Source organism: Castor canadensis, chromosome 12 (assembly GCF_047511655.1).
Source record: "Castor canadensis chromosome 12, mCasCan1.hap1v2, whole genome shotgun sequence".
Taxonomy (NCBI): domain Eukaryota; kingdom Metazoa; phylum Chordata; class Mammalia; order Rodentia; family Castoridae; genus Castor; species Castor canadensis.
The window spans coordinates 121,818,345-121,841,622 of record NC_133397.1 but is presented as its reverse complement, the minus strand read 5'-3'; the positions used below and the strand labels follow the sequence as shown (position 1 = coordinate 121,841,622).

The 23,278-nt window shown below is 35.3% G+C and overlaps 1 protein-coding gene across 2 annotated transcripts in view; it reads right to left on the bottom strand.

The window, feature by feature from the left end:
- Nucleotides 1-519: 519 nt before the first annotated feature.
- Olfm3 (olfactomedin 3) overlaps nucleotides 520-23,278 on the bottom strand; it is a 202,382-nt gene continuing 179,623 nt past the window's right edge. For both annotated transcript variants that reach the window (XM_020154970.2, XM_020154969.2), the window contains exons 5-6: nucleotides 4,455-4,561; nucleotides 520-3,335 (exon numbers count right to left, since the gene is read on the bottom strand). In XM_020154970.2, the coding sequence (XP_020010559.1) occupies nucleotides 2,658-3,335; nucleotides 4,455-4,561 (785 nt within the window). In that variant the 3' untranslated portion in view covers nucleotides 520-2,657. The remainder of the gene's footprint in view (nucleotides 3,336-4,454; nucleotides 4,562-23,278) is intronic.

Below are 23,278 nucleotides of genomic sequence, written 5' to 3'. Positions count from 1 at the left end.
CTAAACTGAAGAGACCACCTACAGAGTGGTAGAAAATATTTGCCTGCTACACATCAGACAAAGGACTGATAACTAGCCCTTCTTAAGGTCTGCTTATCACATGGGTATGCAGAAGGTGAAGTATACTTTATCTCTAGATGTTGTTTTGATAATGTCTCTGGAACATAAGTTGTATGTGTATTAGAGATATAATTATTGTTATTCTTTTAAGTCAACAAGATTCCATTTTGATTCTGCTTCCAAAATTACCCCATTTCTGAAAGATGTGGTTTTAGAAACCCTGCAATGGCTATATTTTTTCATAATTATAGAAACAATTTGGTAATTCTGAATGCTGAGAAGACCAAATAAGTTTTTTTTTTTAATCTAATTTAGAAGATACCAGTTACACAGCTCAGTTAGGACTCAGACTTTCTGAGTTTTGACTCCTTTACTGCTAGGATTATGTGGCTGATTTAAAAATACTCATTATTTACCTCGCAAAATTAATTTTATTTGGTAGAGATTAAAAAACAGTGGTTAAGTTCTTATTTATTTCAGGCACAAAACTGAACATAATTTGCTAAGAAATATTCTTTCAAACTGCAAGTATTTAATGCAAGCCACATTTTAAACTCATGTCACACCCACATCTAATGACAATAAATCCCTGCTTTCAGCATATACACTATAAATTGGATTTGATAATGAAAACTTACAGAGAAAAAAATGGGCTCTTTACAAGCTGCAAAACTCACAGATAAAGCCATGATTATTCATACTTTTAATGTGTGGTATACTATATAGCATCTTTTAAAAAAAAGTAATGAAAAGATATCTATTAGAGGTCATCACTTAAAAAAATTATCTCTGAAATTGATGTGAGTTTCCAGATACAAACTTGATATACAAAGTACTGACTGATTATTTTTGTGGAACGTGTACTACAAAGGAAGCTCCTAAATTTTCCAACTCTCAACAGCAGAAGGGAACATATGTAAACTTTTTAAAAGAGAAGATGACATTACAAAAGGATCCACAGCACTCATCAGATCATGCTAACTTTTCATAGGCAATAAAAAGAAATCTTTACTAAACTTTATTCATTTCAAGATTGTTATTAAATTCTACAATTTGACAGTGTTATATTTGAGAATGATGTTTTATTTGTGACATTCAAAATGGATTACCCTAAATATTAGTGTTTCTTTATACAAGGCTTTTATCTGGATAACTATGCTGTTATTTTTCAAAGAAAATTGTGGTATCATGTGTGCATGAAACTCAACATAATAATTTAAGGTATGTATTATTTATCATAGACTCTACTTCTTGAATTGTAAAACCACTATAAGTGTCCATAAAGCTGTCTTAGAGAAAGTCTTTTCAAAGTATGGACTACATCCAAACTCAAAGACATGTTTGATATATGCTTTGTAGAATTATTCACATAAAGTATTATTAAAGCTTTCCTTTTTTGATTACATTATTTCTGCCGGTACAATGAGGCTGGGACAATGAATTGACCTCCTCATCTCATTTTCTGAATTCATTATTTACACATTTGAAACCAAACAGACAGCTCCCAAGTCTTTTCATCATTTTCTTTTGCACAGCTTGACAACGACACTCCAGGTCTCCTAATGTAAATCTAGAGGACATTACAGAAATTTTCTTCTTTTTAGAGTTTTCATGTGCTTCATGTAATTTTATAATTATGATACAAGGAATTGCATAGCAAGTTACATGTAAAATATAAATTAGAATGCTAATATATTTAATTATGAAGAATAAGATGTGCATTTGTATAAACAAATGAGTAGAGTCAGCTCGAATCCAATTTTTGTAACTCAGCTACATCTTTGCAAGCAATTGTATGTGAAGCTTTCAGTGAGCAGGATATCTGGTCTGATTTTCTTTTTAGTTTATTATGCAAAGGGGTGAGTCAAGAAGATTCTTCTTGACCACACTTGAAAATTGACTCAAATAATAACTGAGATTAAATTTCAGTGTATTTTTTATAAAAAATATTACTTTCACAGAAGTGAAGAAATACAATTTCACAATGGTGGTTACAATGGTAGAAATACATATTGTCAATAAAATGTTAGCAAGAGATCTAAAAACGGCTGTACAGCACCGCATCAGAGAATTGTGTTAACAGCAAAATGATGAATACTATTTTCCATATAAATGAAATCCTTAAATCTGTTTTTCAAGAAATAAATGGGGGAAAGTACTGTTTTTTTTAACCCTAATTCTTACTAAAATATTTCCTGATGTGGAGCATAAGACAGTAAAAGATGACAGTTAAAAAAATAAAAAGGACATTCATGCATTTAAAGCTACCATTAGTCTATGACTCTAATATAAGGCAGATCATTAATCTTTTGCAAAATTATGACTTCAGCCACTTAAACTCTTTTTAGTGCTTTTCATGACAAGGACATGATAGGCCTTATAAATTTAGGAGTTAAGATGCATTTCCAACAAGCTAACTTAGACAGACTTGGCTGCTCTTTTGAAACACCAAATTTACAATAAAAAATGGTTTGCTTTTGAGAAATGATGAAAAGTCATAATAAAGAAATAGACAGACAAGATCCTACAGAGTTTATCACAAATGACAGTGTTTAGATAGAGGACAAACATATGTCCTTTAGATAGATGACATCTGCCTATGTGTCATCCTCAGTCTTAATGATGTGGAAAAGGGTGACATTGAACAGGACCTGGTGGCCATTGTTCCAGGCATAAAGAGCTCTATCTCTTGCATTGTAGTCAAGCATTGATATGTGAAAATATTGATTATGGAAGGGAATGTCTGTGTACTCATAAGTGGAGGTTTTGGTGGAATAGGAATAATACACCTTGGCTCCAGTTAAGTGGGAGTTGGTGACATACAGGGTCCCACAGATCATGAAAGATTCTCCTGCACTTCTCTTGGGATAGCCCGTGCTCCAGCTCTTCATCACCTCCAAGGTATCTTGGTTCAGTTGGCTGATGACAATGTTGCCTGCATTCTGGTTAGTTGCATACACAGCCCATAGCCCGATTTCATCAGCCATTAGGTCGATGTCAGAGAATCCACCCCATGTGTAGGGGTAAACATTGTGAAAACCAGCATATTCTAGGCTTCGTTGGGCAAGCACTCTCCCCAAGTCCAAGCTGTATTTGATGATGATGTTACTCTGATATTTGTTAAAGTAGAGTGAGCCATTGTACACAACATGGTTAGTTCCTGCCCACTTGAAAGGGAGGTTGTATGTCCTTGATTCAGCCCCACTGACAAAGTCTGCGATGGACTTGTACTCACGGACAATTTTATTGTTAGTGTAACTGTCCATGTACCAGACCTGAGAAGAAGAGAAAAAATGGAGTGACTAAGTTTTGTACTTTTATGAGAATTCCAAAGTAAAGACAATGAGAGTCAACACATATTAATATTATAATTTTAAGAAATGATCTTGCTTCTTAACTGCTACAATTGATATTATAATTGATTAATGTTACATTACACTAATTGCTACAATTGATATTAAAGTGTTGTAGGTTTTTGTAAAAATATTAGCATGGTCTGTGTAGAACAGACACAGGTGAATTTCCTGCCTACAAGTTCATTTTCTTTTTCTCTCTTCTTTCTTTTTTTGGCTATTTAGTGCATATTGCTAAGTAAACCAAACATATGCCAGTGCAGATTATACCACCTGACAGGTGAATGTGATCAATGACAACTGAAAATTATCATTATTCCACTTCTTTTTCTGAAAAAAATATGTAGTCTAATTTTGCTTATTCAACTTATTTTTATTGTATATGTACCACAGAAACTTCTAGTAACATTTGTTCATTGGATCAGTTTGTTGGTGCAACTTCCTTTTAAATAAACCATTTTGCTAATTAAAGAACAAATCTTATTTGAATAAGAAACCGTTTGAATAAGTAACCATTGAGAATCCAAATGTGTGCTAAGACCTGCAATTAATAGAGGTATGGCAAGTTCCTAGTATATTGGTTTATGCAATGCAGGCATTGACAACTTATGAAAACATTCTCCCTAAACTACAGTGTTACTTCTTTTGAAATTGTCTTTAGATTTCCAGGATATATTAGTTTTATTTAGTGAATTGGTTAGCTCATAAGTTTTTCAGTATTTAGTGGTATTTTGTCACACTGAAGTCATGTTTTATAAAGAATATACAGGGAATTTTGTGCACTTGTAATTAGCACTGTCCAAACAGAAAACAAGACTCAAATCAAAAATTAGAATAACCATGCTGGTGAACTATAAAATGGGACATTTCAGTAAAATGGATTTGTCATGTAATTTTAGATATGTTGGTATTTCCAAATGGAAAATATTTGCAAATAATGTAGCATGCTTCCAGGTGGAGCCAATATACAAATGAATAATCCAGGGGGAAAGTGTAAACAAAACGTAATTCTAAACAAAGACATCTGTGAAAGCAACATACTCGGTTATTTTTCTCAGAAGCTAAAGGATCTGTCATCCAAGCGCCAAATCGAGTTCCAGAAGTCTTGACTGTGATGGGACCGGTGATTTTCATCAATTTCCCACACGCTGAAATCAGAGAGAGAAACATAAACATGTTTGTGAACACAGGCAATAATTCCAACACAAGTGCACATACCAATAGCAAAGTGTGGGATTATAAAACAAAGCAAATTAATGGGATTAATATCATATATTCTTCACGAAGTATCTTTCATACTGGCTGCAGTGCATTTCACCATAATATGAGCTGTGACTTCCTGCTTCGATGGAATTTTCAGAGAAAAATTATCTATGTAATCTGGAATGACATCAATTTTGCAGCTGTTTCATCTAAGTAGCAAAGTAAGAAAAATTAAATTAATTCTCTGGGGGCCTGTGCATCTGATCACCAGTAACCCCTGTCTTTCCTCTTCCCCCACACTCCGTGACCTCAGATAACTTACACAAACCAGACAGGACTTTAAAAGCTTACTTTCAATTTGTGCTGGTGAATGAGTAGCCACATGAAAAATATCCTTATAGATTATAACAGTGAAATATTCCATCAGTTCAAACTCTACCTGAAATAGCTAGAGTTTTAATGGGTTAAAAGTATAGCTATCAGGGCCTAACAGAGCAGCCATTATTATGCAAGGAATAAAAATCCAAAATCTTGAGCCTCCAGTGCCACAAAAGTGAAAGATACTGAAATGCAATATATATAATGAAAAACTTAGGAGTTTCTTGAAAAAAAAATTTATCACCCTAACTGTGAATAAGATGTTAAGAATAGCTAGGATTCAAAGAGAAACCCTTCTGCTGTGAGATTTTTAAAGTTTAAAAGTGATTTATTGTTTATGTTATGAAAGTTAATCTGACTACCTACAAATGTTGACCTTGGTCTAAACAAAAGAATACTCTTTCTGTCCATTTATTTCTTTTCTCTTCCTCCCCCTCCACTGCCTTCTCTTCTTCCTTCTTCTTCATCATCTTAAAAAATTTTTTTTTTTACCTTTTTGGGTCTTATTTGTTCCATGTGTCTTCTGTCCTTCTCTGCCTTTCCTTAGACTTCATAAATGTCTAGTTAGTTACTATTGGTTCCTGTATGTCTAGATGATAAACAAGCACTTAAGACAAATAAATGGCAAAAGTGATTTTAGTTTGGAGCTTATTTTGATACGTGTTTCTCTACCTATGTTCCTCATAAAAATGACTTGTAATTGACAGGATACTAAGCTGTGTAGTTAGGAAGATAACTTACTTTGCTCTATTATTTCAGCGGTTAAGTACAAATTCAGTCATCTCTAGCATTTCAAGAAATGAAAGATATTGAAGAATGGGGGGCTGGGAGGTAAAGGGGTAAGGGAGAGTATTTGAAGGGGTTGAACAGACCAAAGTAAAGCACAACCATAGAGGACATACATTGAGACACCCCTCTGAACATCAACTCAAATATTAATTATGAAATCCAGGACTGTAAAACAGGCACAGTGTGTGCAGGTTGGCAGGTACTAATGGAAGGGGAGAAGGTGAACGAAGGAGATTAAGGTGACAGTATATGGTAGATGGACTTTATATACCTACATAAAACTAGAAAACCTCTTGCAATTGCTTTAAGTGAGGTGGGGAGGAAGCTGAGGGGGAGAGACGATGGGGGTGATGTAAACAATGTACAATATAAGTCTAATCGAATTGTCACTATGAATCCTCCTGTATCATGAATATATCCTAATAAAAATTTATTAAAAAATAAAAAAATTGTCTCAGTCTAAGAAAAAAAAAGAAACCTTAGTTGAATACACTCTCCACCTTTTGTGAAACAAGCTAAATGTGCTGTCATAATTATATCATAAAATTGCTTTATAATTTCCTGAGACTTGAGAAAGCAAGGAAGTTTATTCAGAAGATTTAATGGCATTATATTGAATGTTAAGAATTTTGGTTAAACCTGTTTAGAACATATAAATTCAACTTTCTATAAACATATGAAAATCACATGAGTAAAGCAGAGTGAATTTTAACCAGCAAACAGTTAATGCATTCTGAATGGATCTAGTTGAGTATATGATCAAAATATGTGATAGATAAGTGAAAGTAATATACTATTTAATGATGTCCTACATAAATATTTCCAAATTTATAAGTGATAAGAACATGAAAAATTTCAAAAATACGTAGATTGAAATAAATACAAAGGTATTCCTCTATTCGCCCAAACAAAATGCTACAAAACTAAACATGATTTTTTCTTAATCATGAAAAAGTAATTGTAGCTTAAAATGATGGACTAAAACATGCTTTCATCTCCTTTCTTTTCCATGATCCCATTAAAATAATAGTATAGTAGCACAAAAACAAAAAGAAAAGAAAGCAGTACACGAGCCATTAGTGGAGAAATTATAGCAAATTTCTGGAAGGCAATGGTTATTGAAAGTGGTCATTAAAGATGTAGATAAAGTAAGATGCTTCAGGGTCTATGCAGAAGGGGCCATACCCCAGCAGGGAGAGGCTTACCTTGAAGGAGCAAACTAAGGGATTCAGAAAAACAGGTTGAAAAAGTGTTGGGAGTAAGACAGGACATTGGAAACACAAGCACCACTAAACCAAGCCTATGAACATGTACCTTCATCCTAGATGCAGGACCTCAAAAGGCACGTTTAAAAAACCCTACACAACTGTGTTAATTACTTGTTGAAAATACTTAGGGTGACCTCCCATAAGAGGTTCTGCACAATGACATTGGTAGTCTCCCTGTCTATGAGCTATGGAAAGAAGTGTCAAGCTCTACTTTAAATACAGACCTGCCATGGAGATTAGTGTTCAAAAATGTAAAACTTAATGAATATCATGGATTATCAGATAGATTCAAAACTTAGTATAGGAATTATTAGGTAAAAGTACAGAAAAAAAGTAGTGTCCTGATAAAAGAGAATTGACCCTACTGCCTTCAGAGAAGTTTGTATACTATAAATTTTGGACTATGAAAAGAAAACACAAAAGACCTATTTGAAATTAAAAATATGATTGCATGGTTTAAAATCAGGAAGATAAAAGAAGATATGCCAAAAATTAAAATGAAAATGATAAAATTGAAAATAAAAGAAAAAATATGGTGACCTCCAGGATCATCACTTCAGAACCTCCAACATCTAAAAACTGAACTTTCTAGAATAAAAGTAGAGAGAGAAAGAAGAGAAAATTATCAAAGAAGTTGTATATGGAATTTCTCCAGTTATAAACTCTAGCTATTCACATTAAAAGGGGATATCATAGTGAAAGAAAAAAGATCTACTCCTAAAACAATTACTGTGAAATATTAGAAAATTTAATCAATGTACAGTACAATATAAACTTATTTGGAATTGCCACAATGAATCCCTTATATACAAGGAATATATTCTAATAAAAATGAATAAATTGAAAGAAACTTTTCAGAGAAAGAGTTGCAGGGTCACATGCAAACAAACAAGAATTAGATTAGAATTGGGCTTCCCAACGCCCACACTGGATGCTGGAACACAATACTCAGTGCTTTATACTGAGGAAGAAAAACCAGAGGAAGACAAAATAAGGATATTTTCTGACATGTGAACTTTCTAGAAATTTACCTACAAGGCAATCTTTCTTATTACTTGAGGATATATTGCCACAAAATAAGTGAGTAAATCAAGACAGAGGAAAACATGAGATCAACAAAATAATGACTTCATGTCCCAGAATGAAAATGATTCAGTATACCTTGAGAACACTTGTTCCAGAACAGACAGACAGCAACAAGAGGGAGATCTCAGTGACAAATTCGTGGACATGGAAATGAGTGTAGCGTTTTTGGAAACCAATGTGGAAGTTTCTCAACAAAATAAAAATAGAGCTACCTTTTGATTTTGCAGTCCCACTAGTGGGTATATATCCAAAGGAAATGAAATCTGTAGGGCTGGTGCAGTGGCTCAAGTGGTTGAGTGCCGGGCTAGCAAGCACAAGACCTACGTTCAACCCCCAGTACTACAAAAAAAAAAAAAAAAAAGAAATGAAATCTGTGTATGTAGAAGAGACATCTACACTCCATGTTCATTGTAGCACTATGCATGGCTTTCAAGAAATGAGAACGACCTAAATGTCCATCAACTGATAAACAGATAAAGAGAGCATGGCAATATACACAATAGAAATATATAGAGCCATAAAAAGAATTAAACCCTGACATTTGTAACAACATGGATAGAGCTGAAGATCATTATGTTGAGTGAAATAAGTGAGGAAGAGAAAGACAAGTGTGGCATGATTTCACTCATAGGTGAGTTCTAACAAAGTTGATTGCAAAGAAGTTGAGAGTGGGTATTAGCGGTTGGGGAGTGTGCAGAAATTTTGTCAATGGGTATGAGGTTATAGTTAGCAGGAGTAAGATTTTCTGGGGTGTTATTGCATAATAGGGTGACTATAGATAACAATAATATACCTTTAAAAAGCTAGAAGAAAGGATTGTGAACCCATAAAGAAATGATAAATGTTTGAGAAGGTAAATGTTTAGCCAAATTTAAACATTACACAATATATACAGCTATCAAACCATTGCGTTACTTCATATGCACAGTTTTTATGCTTTACATACCAGGTAGAAATAAACCTAATTTTTATAAAAGAGAGATAAGGGAAATTGGTCTATAGATAGACTAACAGTCTACAGGCAAACCTAGGCAGGGTTAAGGCAATTATTGATGTATAAAAAAGAAGATTTCACTTAACATTGAATCACATTTATATTGAATGGCACAGATGCTGTGATGCTGGGCTTAGACAGGAAGGGACAATATCTGAATATATCACTTAGCTTCCAAGGAACAAAATAAGCAATCATAATATTTTTAGCACTTGTTTAACTTGTAGAATCAGCTCATAAACTAATTACAGAACACCTGACAGACATTTCATTCTCTCTGTGATTCTGGAAAAGTCAAAATGCCTCTGATGATAACAGAGAAGATAAAGTTCACATTGTTAGGGAATAATAAATTGTGAGAAGAGATGGAACCGTAAGAGTCTGTCTTCATATTTAAACAAAATACAGTTGTAAAAGTGTTTTTTCTATAGTTGATGAAAAATTATGGAAACATAACAAAGTCTGAAAAATCACAAAATTGACATGGGTCAAACTATAGGTTACCACAAAAGTGTGTTAGGAAGAGACAGGAAAGAAAATGAGGCTTACTAAGTTACCTGGATCTTTTTTTGTAGAGCAGGAACTCAGTAGACAATGTTTAAAATTGGTAGTCAAAAAAGTAGAAAAATAAACATATTTTTTAGAAATATAGATTTAACCACGTGAAGCCCTAAATTAAACTGTGAAAAATGGCTACTTCTGGGGAGCAGAGCTGAAGGAGAGTTGATTTGCATTCTAAGGCTTTTTTTTATATCTTAAGCATAAAATTTTCTAGCTACGTGTGTACAATATTTAAGTTATAATTTAAGACATTAAAGTAACTGCAAAACTTCATGACCATTAACTTAAAAGGTAAAAATAATCACATTTATATATTGACTGTTGAAAAATCATTTCCAGGTTTTATGTGCCATGCATCTGTGCAGTGCTAGGCAGTAGGTGGAAATGAGAGCTGGAAATAATCTGTAGAAAAGGAAACTGTGAATTTTCTGCATTTTAATTTGGTTTCATTCCTGCAAATATTAGACTAAAAATGTTTTTTTAAACTTGCAACTCTTAGGGTTGACAGAGCAGTCTCTCCTCTCTTTCTCTCTCTCTCAATTCTTTCAACATCAGAAAATAACACTATGAATTATAACATTTATCAGTTAACCTCACATGGATGTTTTCTTAAACAATAAATTGTGGGTTTATAAAGGACAAATTGAATAGAGCTATAGCTCTTACTAGGTCTCACTGATTTGATTCTACACATGTCTCTTAGTTGGAACTATATTGCCTGTATGAAGGAAATGTATCCCTACGATATAAGTAAATCAATTTGATTTTGCAAACTTTAATTCTGTGAACTTTCTGTGAATGGCTTTTAAGCAAATCATTTTGGAAATATGTATATGAAAGTGTGCGAGTTTTGGTTTTAAGAAAAGATATCTTATATCTAGTCATTGGTCAGGGAAGATTTTATGAGTAGCTGAGAATTTGTGTTTTTCATTCTTTGATTCTCTTATGCATAATCTTCTTTTGGTCATTTTCTTTAGTGTTTGTTATCACGACCTATCTCCCGACTTCCTCTGACACAATACGCAATGCTAAGCTTTGTCTCCTTGGCACTGTTCTGCATTTGATCTCAAGTTTTTATCTTTGAGTAAACAGATTTTTGTAGTATTAATCTAAGAAGCATACATACAGATTTAATGACCTAAAGCACTGGGTCATTAAGATATTAAAGTTAGTAATTTACAAATAATAACTGTGTCCTTCATGAGTATTTCAATTTCTTAATCTGAGAAAGTGAATGCACTCAAAATCTTGGACTTCACAACAATAAACTTGCTTAAAATTCCAAATAGGTCTGTGATAAATATATCTGAAAATGTCCTTTACTTTTCAGTTAGTGGACAAAGTACTTTACAAAAAGTACTTTGGATAACTTTGTCAGTTAGTCTCTGGCTAACTGACTCTTAATATGTTACCAATTTGGTGAGAGTAATTGATTCTTAACCTTACAAAGAAAATTCTTAGCTGTTTAAAGCAGACATGTTTTATTTATTCATTCCATTTATTTATAAATTTAACTCAGATTTACTTAGAAGTAAGCAGTGTCCTAGATATTAAAGTTACAGTGATAAATAGGGCATGGTACCTCTACCCTGGAGCAGTTTACATTGTGGTGAGAAAAAAAGAATATTTTCTTTGTTGGTAGTGGGGTTTGAACTCAGGACCTCATGCTTGCTAGGCAGATGCTCTACCACTTCGAGCCACTCCACCAGTGGGAAAAAATAGATAAATAAACAAATCATCTAAATAAATCAAGTAGGGACAAATTTAATGAAAGGGGAGCTACTTTATTTATTTGAGCAGTGTGGGGTATGAACCGAGAGGAAGTTACTCTAGGAAGGTAACTGACCCTTGTTTGCTTCAGTTATTTTTTGGACAGTCTCATATTTTTTGCTTGAGGTGAACCACAGACCACCATCCCACTACCTATACCTCCCCGTAGCTGGGATAATAGGCATGTGACAACACACCTGGCCTAGGGAGCTACTTTAAATTGGGAGGTCAGGGCAGATCTCCTGGAGAATGTGGTGTTTCATCTGAATTCAACTGATAAGGTGTCAGCTGTGGACTCATAAGATGAAGGAAAGAATATTTAGGCATGTAGTTCTTTAGCAGGTCAGCCATTTAGTAGATTTAACCAATCACTAGATCAGCTCAGGGAAGACAGAATCTTAAAATTGTGTGTGTGTTGGGAAGGGGGTTGTGGATTAAGGATTTTCACTGCCTGGATTTAGGTCATGATTACATCCATTACATTCTAATGCGTTGAACAATGTGTTAACCTCTCAATCTCTCATAGGTAATAATATTAATAAAATCTCTCTCACAGTGTAATCAAGAATGTTAAATAAGAAACACGTGCTAAGGATGTTTGTACATACATAAATACTTAAGAAATATAAGCTATTGTCAATATTCTTGCAAAGGACCTACGTTGATAAAGGTTGGAGAAATAAATAGTGTAGATCATGAAGTTTGTAAAATCAAAGTAAGTATTTGTATTTATTTTGGGTATGATTGAAAGTCATTGTAGGATTTATTTATTCTTTATTTTATTTTGCTGGGAATTGAGCCTAGGGCTCGAGAATGCTAGGCAAGTGCTGTGCCACTTAAGCCATGTATCCAGCAAGTTGTAGAATTTTAGAAAAGAGAACGGGAAGAGTAATCAAATGTGAGCTGCATTTAGAAAAGATCACTCTAGCCCCTGGGAGGTCAGTTAATTGTACATCAAATAAAATTCAGGCAGAAAGTCTCGTACAGAGGTTATCAACACTGGTTCAGGTGAGAGATATGGAAGTAGTGACAGAGATGGAAAAAAAGTGGATATGTTTGGTTTTTAAGAATAAAGGTGATGGAACTGGCACATGGATAACAAAGATCTCAGGTTGAAAAATAATCTAGAATAACATCCAGATTTTTGGCTTGTCCAGTCGGGAAGGTTATAGTACCATTTACTTAGATGAAACAAGGGAGGAATGGGTTTGAAGAGACAAAAATCAGGAATCCAAGGCAGGTTAAGCTTCTCATGACTGTGAAACAATCCAGTGGGGATAGTATATAGATCAAGGCAGCAGGTTCCCTTTTGAGATACAGTTTTGACAGTCTCGAGTGGGATGATAATGAAAACAAGGGCGATGTGTTACCTTATGGAGAGGCAAACACAGAGAGAGGTATCTATATCAGAGCTCCATGAGTCACGATATTTATGGGAACAAGCAGAAAAGCCCAAGAAGTTATAAATAGGATAGAAAAAAAAATACTGTGTGGTACCAAAAAAATCCAAAAGAAAATGCTTTAGGAAGAATGTGGGACTGAGCTGTGGAGAATACCACCTAGATAGCTAGCAAGATACAATCAAAAAAATAATGATTGAACTTGGTGGGAAGAAGTTATTGATAATCACAAGACTGAAATGTAGAGTGATGGGTCAGAACTGGGATGGGAATGGTTTGAAAAACCTTAAACCAAAGCACCAGGTACAATAGATTCTTTTAAGGGAGAAGAAGTAGAGAGAAAGGGGTAAGGAAGATATTGTGTTACATTATTGCTGTTGTCTCTTTATGTTTTGTTTGTCTCTAGTAATAATCTAGTAGAAGGAGCTATTGATGATATGAGAAACAAATGTATGAAGCCTGTGAGCAGATGGCACTTGATCTATTTAGTAACCATGGATAACCACGCCTTTGTCTATCCTTAATATTATGGCATGCCCTGTATAGCTATCCTTATCTCAACCAGCAAAACCCCTTGTTCCTTCCTATTATTGCTTATACTCTCTCTACAACAAAATTAGAGATAAGGGCAAAATAGTTTCTGCTGGGTATTGAGGGGGGGAGCGGGAGGGGGTGGAGTGGGTGGTAAGGGAGGGGGTGGGGGCAGGGGGGAGAAATAAACCAAGCCTTGTATGCACATATGAATAATAAAAGAAAAATGAAAAAAAAATATTATGGCATGGGCATGCATGTTCATAATTCCCTTATTTGGAAGTTCTGTTATTTGTATAGCTAAAAAACTGGGACAAGGAGGTAGGAAATCTTGGTGACACCAGTAAATCATTGTATAATGCATTTATTCTTTGGAGTGGAGTTTCTTCATCTATAAACCACAGGTTCTTTACACTTTGTCATTTTAACTAAGGGGACATTGACTAGATGGTGGATCAACAAACTTTTATATGCTGGTGAGAAACTGGTACTTGTGGTTGTAGTCAAACAAACTAAAGAAACATCATCAGCTTGATTCTGGAGATCTTCTTCTTCTTCTACTTTCTCCCCCTAGGAAGCAAAACAACATCTTCCCACTAAAAACATCATTGACAAATGACTGATGATTTCCTAAGCTAAAATTTGCCTTGTCAAATGAAACTAGTAAAACTAAAGTTGGAGGACTTCATAAGATTCCTGGCTGTTTTTGCAGTTATAATTTCATGGACCTTAGTGTTAAGGAAAAGTGAGTATCCTTAGATTCTAATAGAGCACAGAAACTGTAAAGATAAACAATAGCAGCCATTTCTGTTTCTCATCTCCCCCAAACTGGCTTTGGTTCAAATGAATCATTATCTTTCTCCTTTACTTTCCCTTTCTAGGAGGACAAAGGGAGCCAAACTGGAAGAGTAATTTCCCCAAGTGCCTGGAAGACAAATATTCCCGCAAAGGTGGATGGCAAAGAAGGAAGTTAGGAGGCTTGCTTCATTGATTTTCTCCTGCTGTGCTCTTCTGTGTAGTGAGATACAAGAAAATATAAGGATTTATAATATATTGCATGTGTATGTTTTGCATATTCAGAAAACATACTGAATAAGTTATTGAGGAAAGTGACTACTTTATTTTATGACTTTCATACACTAATTTTTTATAAACAGTTACAACCATGATTATCAATCATTAGCTGAAGAAAATGTGTAATTTAGGATTCAGCAGGAAGATCGGTGCTTTGGATCAATGAGGCATAAAACCCATCTGTCCTGCCTTTTGTTTATTTCTTTAATATATAAATGTAATATCCTTGAATAACAGCTTCTAGATTTGGATCCTCAGGCCATGCCTATATAAGTAATTTAAACAGAATAGTTGAGTATGTTTACAGACAGAATGTTATTTCTTTCTACTTAAGGCCACTGGAGAACTCATATAGTAAGAAATAGACATGACTTGATTTTTAAGGCCCATCTGGCTATTAAGGCTACTTAAAATGAGTTTATCTCCTCATGATTTGGTATACACAAAACCTACTTTTATAATTTAAACTTTTATCTGCATGTTTGGTCTTACCAATTATGAGGGAAAAGGGAAAAGTTTAGAAATGCATAGACCCCTAGAGTGAGTTTCCAAGAGGATCTTTGGTAAATGTATCTAAATAACTCACATTTTCCAAAAGTACAATAATTTTATACTCTTAGTTATTATGGAAAAAATGTTTTCACTCTTCCTTTGACTATTTTAGACTAGAGCATAAATTCGAAGTACACTGTAAAGACAAGTTTAACATAAAACTGAATGGACAATTGTGGAATGGACAATTGTGCCATGAAATCCCAAACAGTTTGGAAATTCATGCTTGTTTGTAGAAATACAGGCCAGATGTCCTTAAAAGGTTTGTTATTTAGTTGTAATCTAAGAATATATAGGGCATAAAAAGGAAGATTAGTCATAAGTCAGTTTAATGGTGAAATTTACCAATTATTGAAAAAACGTGGCTAAAATAGGGTTTCAGAGTTCCCAAAGAATTAACCAGCCAGTGCAAGGACACTGAAGAAATTGTCACCTTACAGTACAGTTTAGAATTTGGGGGCAAGGAGGATTGTCTTTGATAAATGATTTCAAATGACTTATTTGAAGTTGTATCAATTCAATCTGGGAAAGTAGTCTTGTAAATTTGTCCTGTTACTAAATTCTGAACTAAATCTCACTCCTCCACCGCACTTTTTCATTACTTTCTGCTTTCACTGAGATTTTCAGTGTCTCTCACTGTAAATGTTAGGCAGAACAAGGAAAAACTGAAATCATTGAGGAAAAAACCTCCAGCAAGAAAAACAAAGATGGAAAAAAATACTGTGCTTTTGTGATCTTTTCTCCCAAAAATTTTTGGCTTTGTGAAAGATGTAGATGTTTTATGTTTGACATCCATTGATTCCTTAAAGCAACTTAAAGCCTTTTATTTTAAAAATGAGATTTGCTCTTAAATGCTTTGAAGACACTAAATTTTGCTATTGTGTTTCAGGCATGTTGGGATAGTCTCCACGGATTCATCTAGAATAAGACAGAAGTAGTCCTTTCTTGTAGGAACAACACATATATAATGGTGTGATGATCAAAAATGGGTAATTTCTGTAAAATGTGCTAATGGGCTTTACCATAGAGGGGTAGGGAGGGTAGGGAGTCTGAGGAAGATCACTCCAGAGGAACAATCTGAGAAGGCTCCTCAAAGAATCGATGCCTGGTATGTAAAATGAAAAGGTGATAGAATTTAGATAAGTAAGGTACAGAGGAAAACGTTCCATGAAAAGGAAGAACACAGTCAATGTCCAGGAAAGCGAAAATGGGCACTACAGAGGAACTGAAAGATGAGAACGGCCAGAGTTTAGGGTGGGTGTCAGTGAGAACTTGAGAGATGAGGGCTAGAGAATCAAACAGAATCCACTTGATCGTGACAAGCCATGCAAAGGTGTCTGGATTCAGTTTTAAATATAAAACACTTAAATACAAGTGTAACATGACTGGATTTGTATTTAGGAAAGATTACACCAAGTACTCAAGAGTGCTAGAGATCCCTTCAGTCAAGTCAAGTGGAGGCCATTGCAGTAATTCAATTGAGAAATGCTAATGATGCTCTGGGTTTGGGTGCTAGTAACGAGGATGCAGAGAAGAGGTGGTTTTGAGGGATGGGTGTGATGGGAGGAAAAAGATGCCGTTGTACAGGAGAAAATCACGAATGACTCAGTTTCTGGCTTCTTTTTTTCTTTTTTCTTTTCCCAAAGTGATTGGGTGGATAGTGGTTCTATTCATTAAATTCAACTTTTTGAGGTAGCTGGGGAATTTCTTTACTACTGGAGGTATTCTATAAAAGAAATCATTTGTGGAGAAGAAATCTGTCTTTGAGTTCAGAAAGAATTGGCCTTACAGTTATTGACTCCAGTAGGTGTGATTGGAAGTTAATTTTTCCTTAAATTGCCAATATCAAAGCCTAACCCAGAGTAAAACAAACACATGTAAAATAGCTGTCATCGTGCCTGTCAAGCACTACGCACTCCATGAAGCTGTACTTATCTACTTGGGTGTTTTTATTTCCCACTGAAATATAAGTTTCTCTTCAGTCAAGAGAATTGGTCTCCTACTCATCTTTGGATCTTCAAATACCTATCAGAGTAACATGGAATCTCAAGCCATCGTTTTAATAGAAAGATGCATCTAGTGCTTCACTAGATGGCACCAAACCATTGCCCTAAAACAGATCAGAGGGACTGGGGCAGAAGACTGGAAAGAGAAAAGCTTGATTATAACCTATGTTAAATATCTATTGATGATCGCAGGGGGTAAAACAGCTTTCGCCATGGTCTTTTCAGGCAAATTCTCACATGCATGTAATTATATTCTGCATGTCTAGGAATGTGATATGATTTAATTGAACATGGGACTTTATTCTATTCAGCCTCTCATAGGAGAAAATTAAACACTTAGGGAAGAATATCACCATACCCCACTCAGGCCACTAGGGTGCATTGCTGTTGAAGCACTTTTCTAATTTCTATTTTCTCCAAACTTTTAATTCTCTGTTAGAAATGCACTAAATGGCGCCATAATGCTTTCCACGACTCGTGATTCCCTCAGGGTCTTATTTACTGTTTGGGAGAGACCTTGAAGGGGGTGAAGTTGATTTTTTTTTTTTTTAGCATCTTAAAATTCATGTGATGTACCTTGTGACAATTTGCTTAAAAGCAAATCCATTGCAAAAGTGAGGGGAAGTGCATTCATCACTGCTGTGATTTTATGCTCTCTTCCAATCCATTTCCGCCTTCTGCTAATTGGCCTTGTGTGTTGAGAAGCTTTGTGAAGAGTGGAGACTCCACTGATCAACAAGCCTGCTTGTCCTTGCTACTGTATTGCTGTACTGTAACTATCCAGTGCCTCACCCTCCATCTGAGTAGCATAGCATGGATTTCAGACCCTTGGGAAACATTGAACCCTTGACTTGTCTTATTCCTACCCTTTCTGCCAATGGTCCTCATGATGATTAATGATTGTTTCTTTCTCAAGTCCCTGTGTCTGATATTTTGATATTCTGGCACTTATGAGATAATAATGGGCATAGATTTTAAAGGATTTTCAGACATGAATTGATCCAACCTGTACCAATTGCAGGGAAATGTAAATACCAAGTCAAATATATTTTAATCAAATTACAACCTAGTGTCACACTCAAAATTGTGCTATGTTTGATTTCTTCTGCAACCCTACACATCTATATCTATGTCTATGTTTCTATCTGTCTATCTAATCTATCATCTATCTTTCCATCTATCATCTATCTATCATCATCATCATCATCAATCATCCATCTATCATCAGACACTCTTTAATTGGAGTGATTCTTATTTAATGGAAAATATAAAGTTACTTTTTTTTCACAGACCATGTGACTTTGGGAGTGTTTTCTCCATGGTTATCAAGGGGTGTGGTGCAGTCGATAAATATCCTTTCTGCTCAGAGACAGTCAGTAAGTGGTTCACCAACATAAACCTGATAGAATGGGCAATTACCTAGTTTCTGAGACCATAAAAGATTTGGATTCATTGTTTGCGGCACTGGCCTCCCTGCTAAGTGAACAGGGAGCAGAGAGCATTCTTCAGATTCAACCCGCCATGAATCACAAATATCTGAAAAAATTTCATCCATACTGAACTACATACACTACATTTTCTTGTTATGATAACCAAAATAATATAGTATAACAACTATTTATATGCCAATCACAGTATGTTATATTTTATAAGTAATTTACAATAATATAATAAATATGGGAATGCCCTTTGTGTATAAAGGGTGGATTTGGTTATCTGTGAGGGTCCTAGAAACAGTTCCCTCAGATATTGAGAGACTACTGTATACAGACATCTCAATTAACAAAAAACAACCATCTCATTAAATTAAAAAAGAGAATACCAATTGTATTATCAATTGATATTTTTATTATATTGGCTGCTAGAGTATATGCTTTAAGTTAGTTAAAATAAATATTTACAGGGCCCTGGGTTCAATCCCCAGCATTGAAAAATAAATACATTAAAATAAGGAAAATAAAATAATGAAATAAAACAAGTATTAATTAATGGAGTTTGTCATAGTCTTTCAAATCTTGTGGTACATGAGAAAATGAATAAAATTGTGAAAATATATAACATATATTATAGAATATTATATATAGATATATTGTAATTGTACACACATATAAATATATATTATAGATCAAATCCTAAGGCCTAAGGACACCATTGAAATATTATCCATAATTTCATAATAAGAAAAAGGATCTGCCAGCAAGTGTGAGGCCCTGAATTCAACTCCCAACACTACCAAAAAAAGGATGAATTTACACTCATTTAGATTGACCTTGTTTGATTCAAATACAATGTTCAGCATCGGAGGAGGTTGATTGTAGCGAGGTATGTGAAGACTGGATGAAAGAGGCTGTGTGTCATGAAAGTGCTGAGGGTGTGTAGTGTAAAATTATCCGGCTGCAATTGAGACTATTCCCAGCTCAGGGAACACAGACACAATACATGTAGCAGTGAAGCTCATTTCTAAAATTGGCAAATCCTGAGTTTTCCAAGTTAATTGTTCAAAAATATAACTGACACGCCTTCAGGTGCAAGGGGTTGTTAGCCTGAGCTAATATTGTCTGTCTTTGTGTAGCAGATCCATTTATAGTTAGAGGGACTGGCTTCCACAAGCAATGCCTATGTGAGCTGTGAGACACTAGGAACAAAGGGGCCACTTCATTCTTAGGGTCTGGAAAGGTTCCTCTGGAACATATGGATCTCATCTAAAACAAGAAAAGTCCTACACAGACCCATCCTATATACTGTCATTTAGCAGAATATTCTCAATTGGATATTTTATGATAAAATATGCATTTGGAAGCTTCTTTGTAACTGCCAAAGAAATTTGACATTGTGTACTAAGTAAATGTGGTTTGAGATTTTTATTCTTTTTCTGGGGACACATCATTTGGTAATTATTCTGGACATTGAACTAAACAACAGGTGTTGGCGGGGATGCGGGGGAAAAAGGAACCCTCTTACACTGTTGGTGGGAATGTAGACTAGTACAACCACTCTGGAAAAAAATTTGGAGGCTACTTAAAAAGCTAAACATTGATCTACCATTTGATCCAGCAATACCACTCTTGGGGATATACCCAAAAGACTGTGACACAGGTTACTCCAGAGGCACCTGCACACCCATGTTTATTGCAGCACTATTCACAATAGCCAAGTTATGGAAACAGCCAAGATGCCCCACCACTGATGAATGGATTAAGAAAATGTGGTATTTGTACACAATGGAATTTTATGCAGCCACGAAGAAGAACGAATTGTTATCATTCACAGGTAAATGGATGGAACTGGAGAACATCATTCGGAGTGAGGTTAGCCTGGCCCAAAAGACCAAAAATCATATGTTCTCCCTCATATGTGGACATTAGATCAAGGGCAAACACAACAAGGGGATTGAACTTTGATCACATGATAAAGCAAGAGCACACAAGGAAGGTATAAGGATAGGTAAGACACCCAAAAAACTAGATAGCATTTGTTGCCTTCAACGCAGAGAAACTAAAGCAGATACTTTAAAGCAACTGAGGCCAATAGGAGAAGGGGACCAGGAACTAGAGAAAAGGTTAGTTCAAGAAGAATTAACCTAGAAGGTAACACACATGCACAGGAAATCAATGTGAATCAACTCCCTGTATAGTTATCCTTATCTTAACTAGCAAAAACCCTTGTTTCTTCCTATTATGGCTTATACTCTCTCTTCAACAAAATTAGAGATAAGAGCAAAATAGTTTCTGCCTGGAAGTGAGGGGGTTGAGGGGCTGATGGGGTGGTTAAGGGAAGGGACGGGGGGAAGGGGGAAGAATTGACCCAAACATTGTATGCACATATGAATAAAATAAAAATTAAAAAAAAAGATAACAACAACAACAACAAAAGACATTTCTTGATTAAAAAAGAATGAAACATAACAGTGGATTTTCTTTGTCTCAATATTGTTTGTTTACTGTAGTAATAATCATAAACTCTACAACTGGAGGCATCTAAGAGCTTTGTAAGTGTCATGTCAAGTGTGTTTTCTCATGTTTAGTAATCTTGTCACAACTATGCCATTTTTAACTTAAATATTATGCAGCTAAAAGGAGGATCTTAAAAAAATTTGGGGCCTTCCTGTTTCTGCTTTCTAAGTAACTGAGATTATAGACTTCTGCCATCACACCTGTATTGTCTTCCCTATCCCTTGCTTGGTAGGTGAGCATCTACCCCCTGCTTCAGTCACTGCACCAGCTCTTTCTTTAGTTATTTTTTGAATAAGGTCTTTTTTGCTTTAGTTATTTTTTAGAGTGAGGCTGGTCTCAAACTGTGATTCTTCTACTTATGCTTCCCAGAGCTGGGATTAGAGGGCTGTGCCACTACACATGGCTTGTTGATTGAGGTGGGGTTTTCATTAACTTTTTATTCAGGCTAGCCTTGAACAGAAATCCTCCCAACCTCTGCTTTCTGGGAGCTGGGATTACAGTCTTGAGCCACCGTACCCCCCCTTCCTTTTAACAAGTAAAATAGATCATTCTTTGCCATGTAAAATAACTAATTTTCTGTTGAAAAGTTTAGAAATAATTCCTAAGGTTCCTTAAATAATTTATTCAGCAAATATTTATAGAATAAACTTTCTCTGCAAGTAGAGGGAACATGATAGACAATGTTCTTCATGGAACAAAAGTATAAAAATCATTCTATTACACCTGCAACGATGATGAAACATAAAAAGTTCAATCTTCAGTGAAATATCAGGCCCTAGGAGCATATAGCAGGGATAGTTAGGAAGGCAATGAAGGATTCTGGGAAGACAGAACATGTAACCTGAGATAGGAAGGCTACTTAGGAGTATGTCACACGTGATAGATGAAAGTGAGTTGAGAAAGAAGGGGTCCACAGGAGGCAGAGTGTTTTGGGAGCAGGAAGCACTCCATGAGACCACGTGGCTGGGACACAGTGTGTGAGGGAAGAAAGGGCAAAACCTAAGTATAGGGAGGTGGGGTGGGCTGCCCTCAAAGGGCCTCACAAGCCATAGAGTGTGAGCCAGGACACAGGAGCTTTTCAGCAGAGCAAAATAATTTTAAATCTGTACTTCACAAAACTGTGCTTGCAAAGACAGGTACAGTGACTTGCAGAAGAATAAGAGCTGGAGCCATGATCTCCATCACTGATTGTTGCCCACTCATGTGAAAAAGTATGGACCTTGGCTAATGAGGAACTAGGAGCTGAACATTCCTGTACATGTATTTAGCCCTTGGATTTATCTCATTTCTCTCTGATTTGGTTTTGTTGGATTCTCTTAGAAAACCTGGGAAAACTATAAGAGGGGCTCTGTCATGCTGGTTCCCTCATTTTTGAGACTGTAAACACTGAATGCTGCATTTCACATGAAATTTATCATTCTTCATTTATCATTCGAACCACATCGTAAAATGTTCTTGTAAGCATTCACATTTTATTTTATGCATTTATAGTTATTCACTGAAGTCTTTTTTTACTAGAAATTAATATCTTTTGGTTTTCAAATATTTTACTCCCCTTGTCGTTTACTTTCTTTTCTAGATTGTCTTGATTGAGCATTGCTTATTGAGTTTAACTCCCTGCCATGTCACTTCGTGTCAACAACTAAAACGTTGTTCCTAAATGGACTTGTTTCCTCCTTGGTCCATTCATGGCCACTTGATAATTTTGCATTCGAGTTCCAGACTGGTCTCATGTTGATTTCAATTGAATAATCAGCTCATGGATGAAAAGGGAGACTTATAAACCAAGACCAGGTTGAACCACACATTTTAGGAGTCCAAAATTAGAGTCCGTAATGTTCTTTCACATACACATTTCACATACTTTCCCCTTGCAGAGTGGTGACACTGTATTTAAAGACGTCTTTTCTTTTTATTTCTTATAGTATATTGAAGTGCTAGATGGCAACTCTGCAGAGGGAAGGAGTTGTTTTATTTTGTTCTAGTCACACTAAGTTCTAAGGTTACTTCATGTTCCTGTGCTTTGAACTTTCTTCAGTACCAAAAATGTCTTCCCTTTCTTCCAGTCAAGCAATGATTGACCATCACATTTAAAAACAAATAATAAATAAAACATTTCCCCTAGTGTAGGCATTAGAGGTGACTACTGGCCAGACTACTTATTTCAAGCTACCAAATGGCAACAAAGTGCTGTAAAAGTCAGGAAACTTAAGTATCCCGAGTGGCCAGGCAAGCTTCGGTCATTAAGGGATGTGTTGAATTGATTCCCCTAGAACTGGGTAGTTTCTGACTCCTTGCAA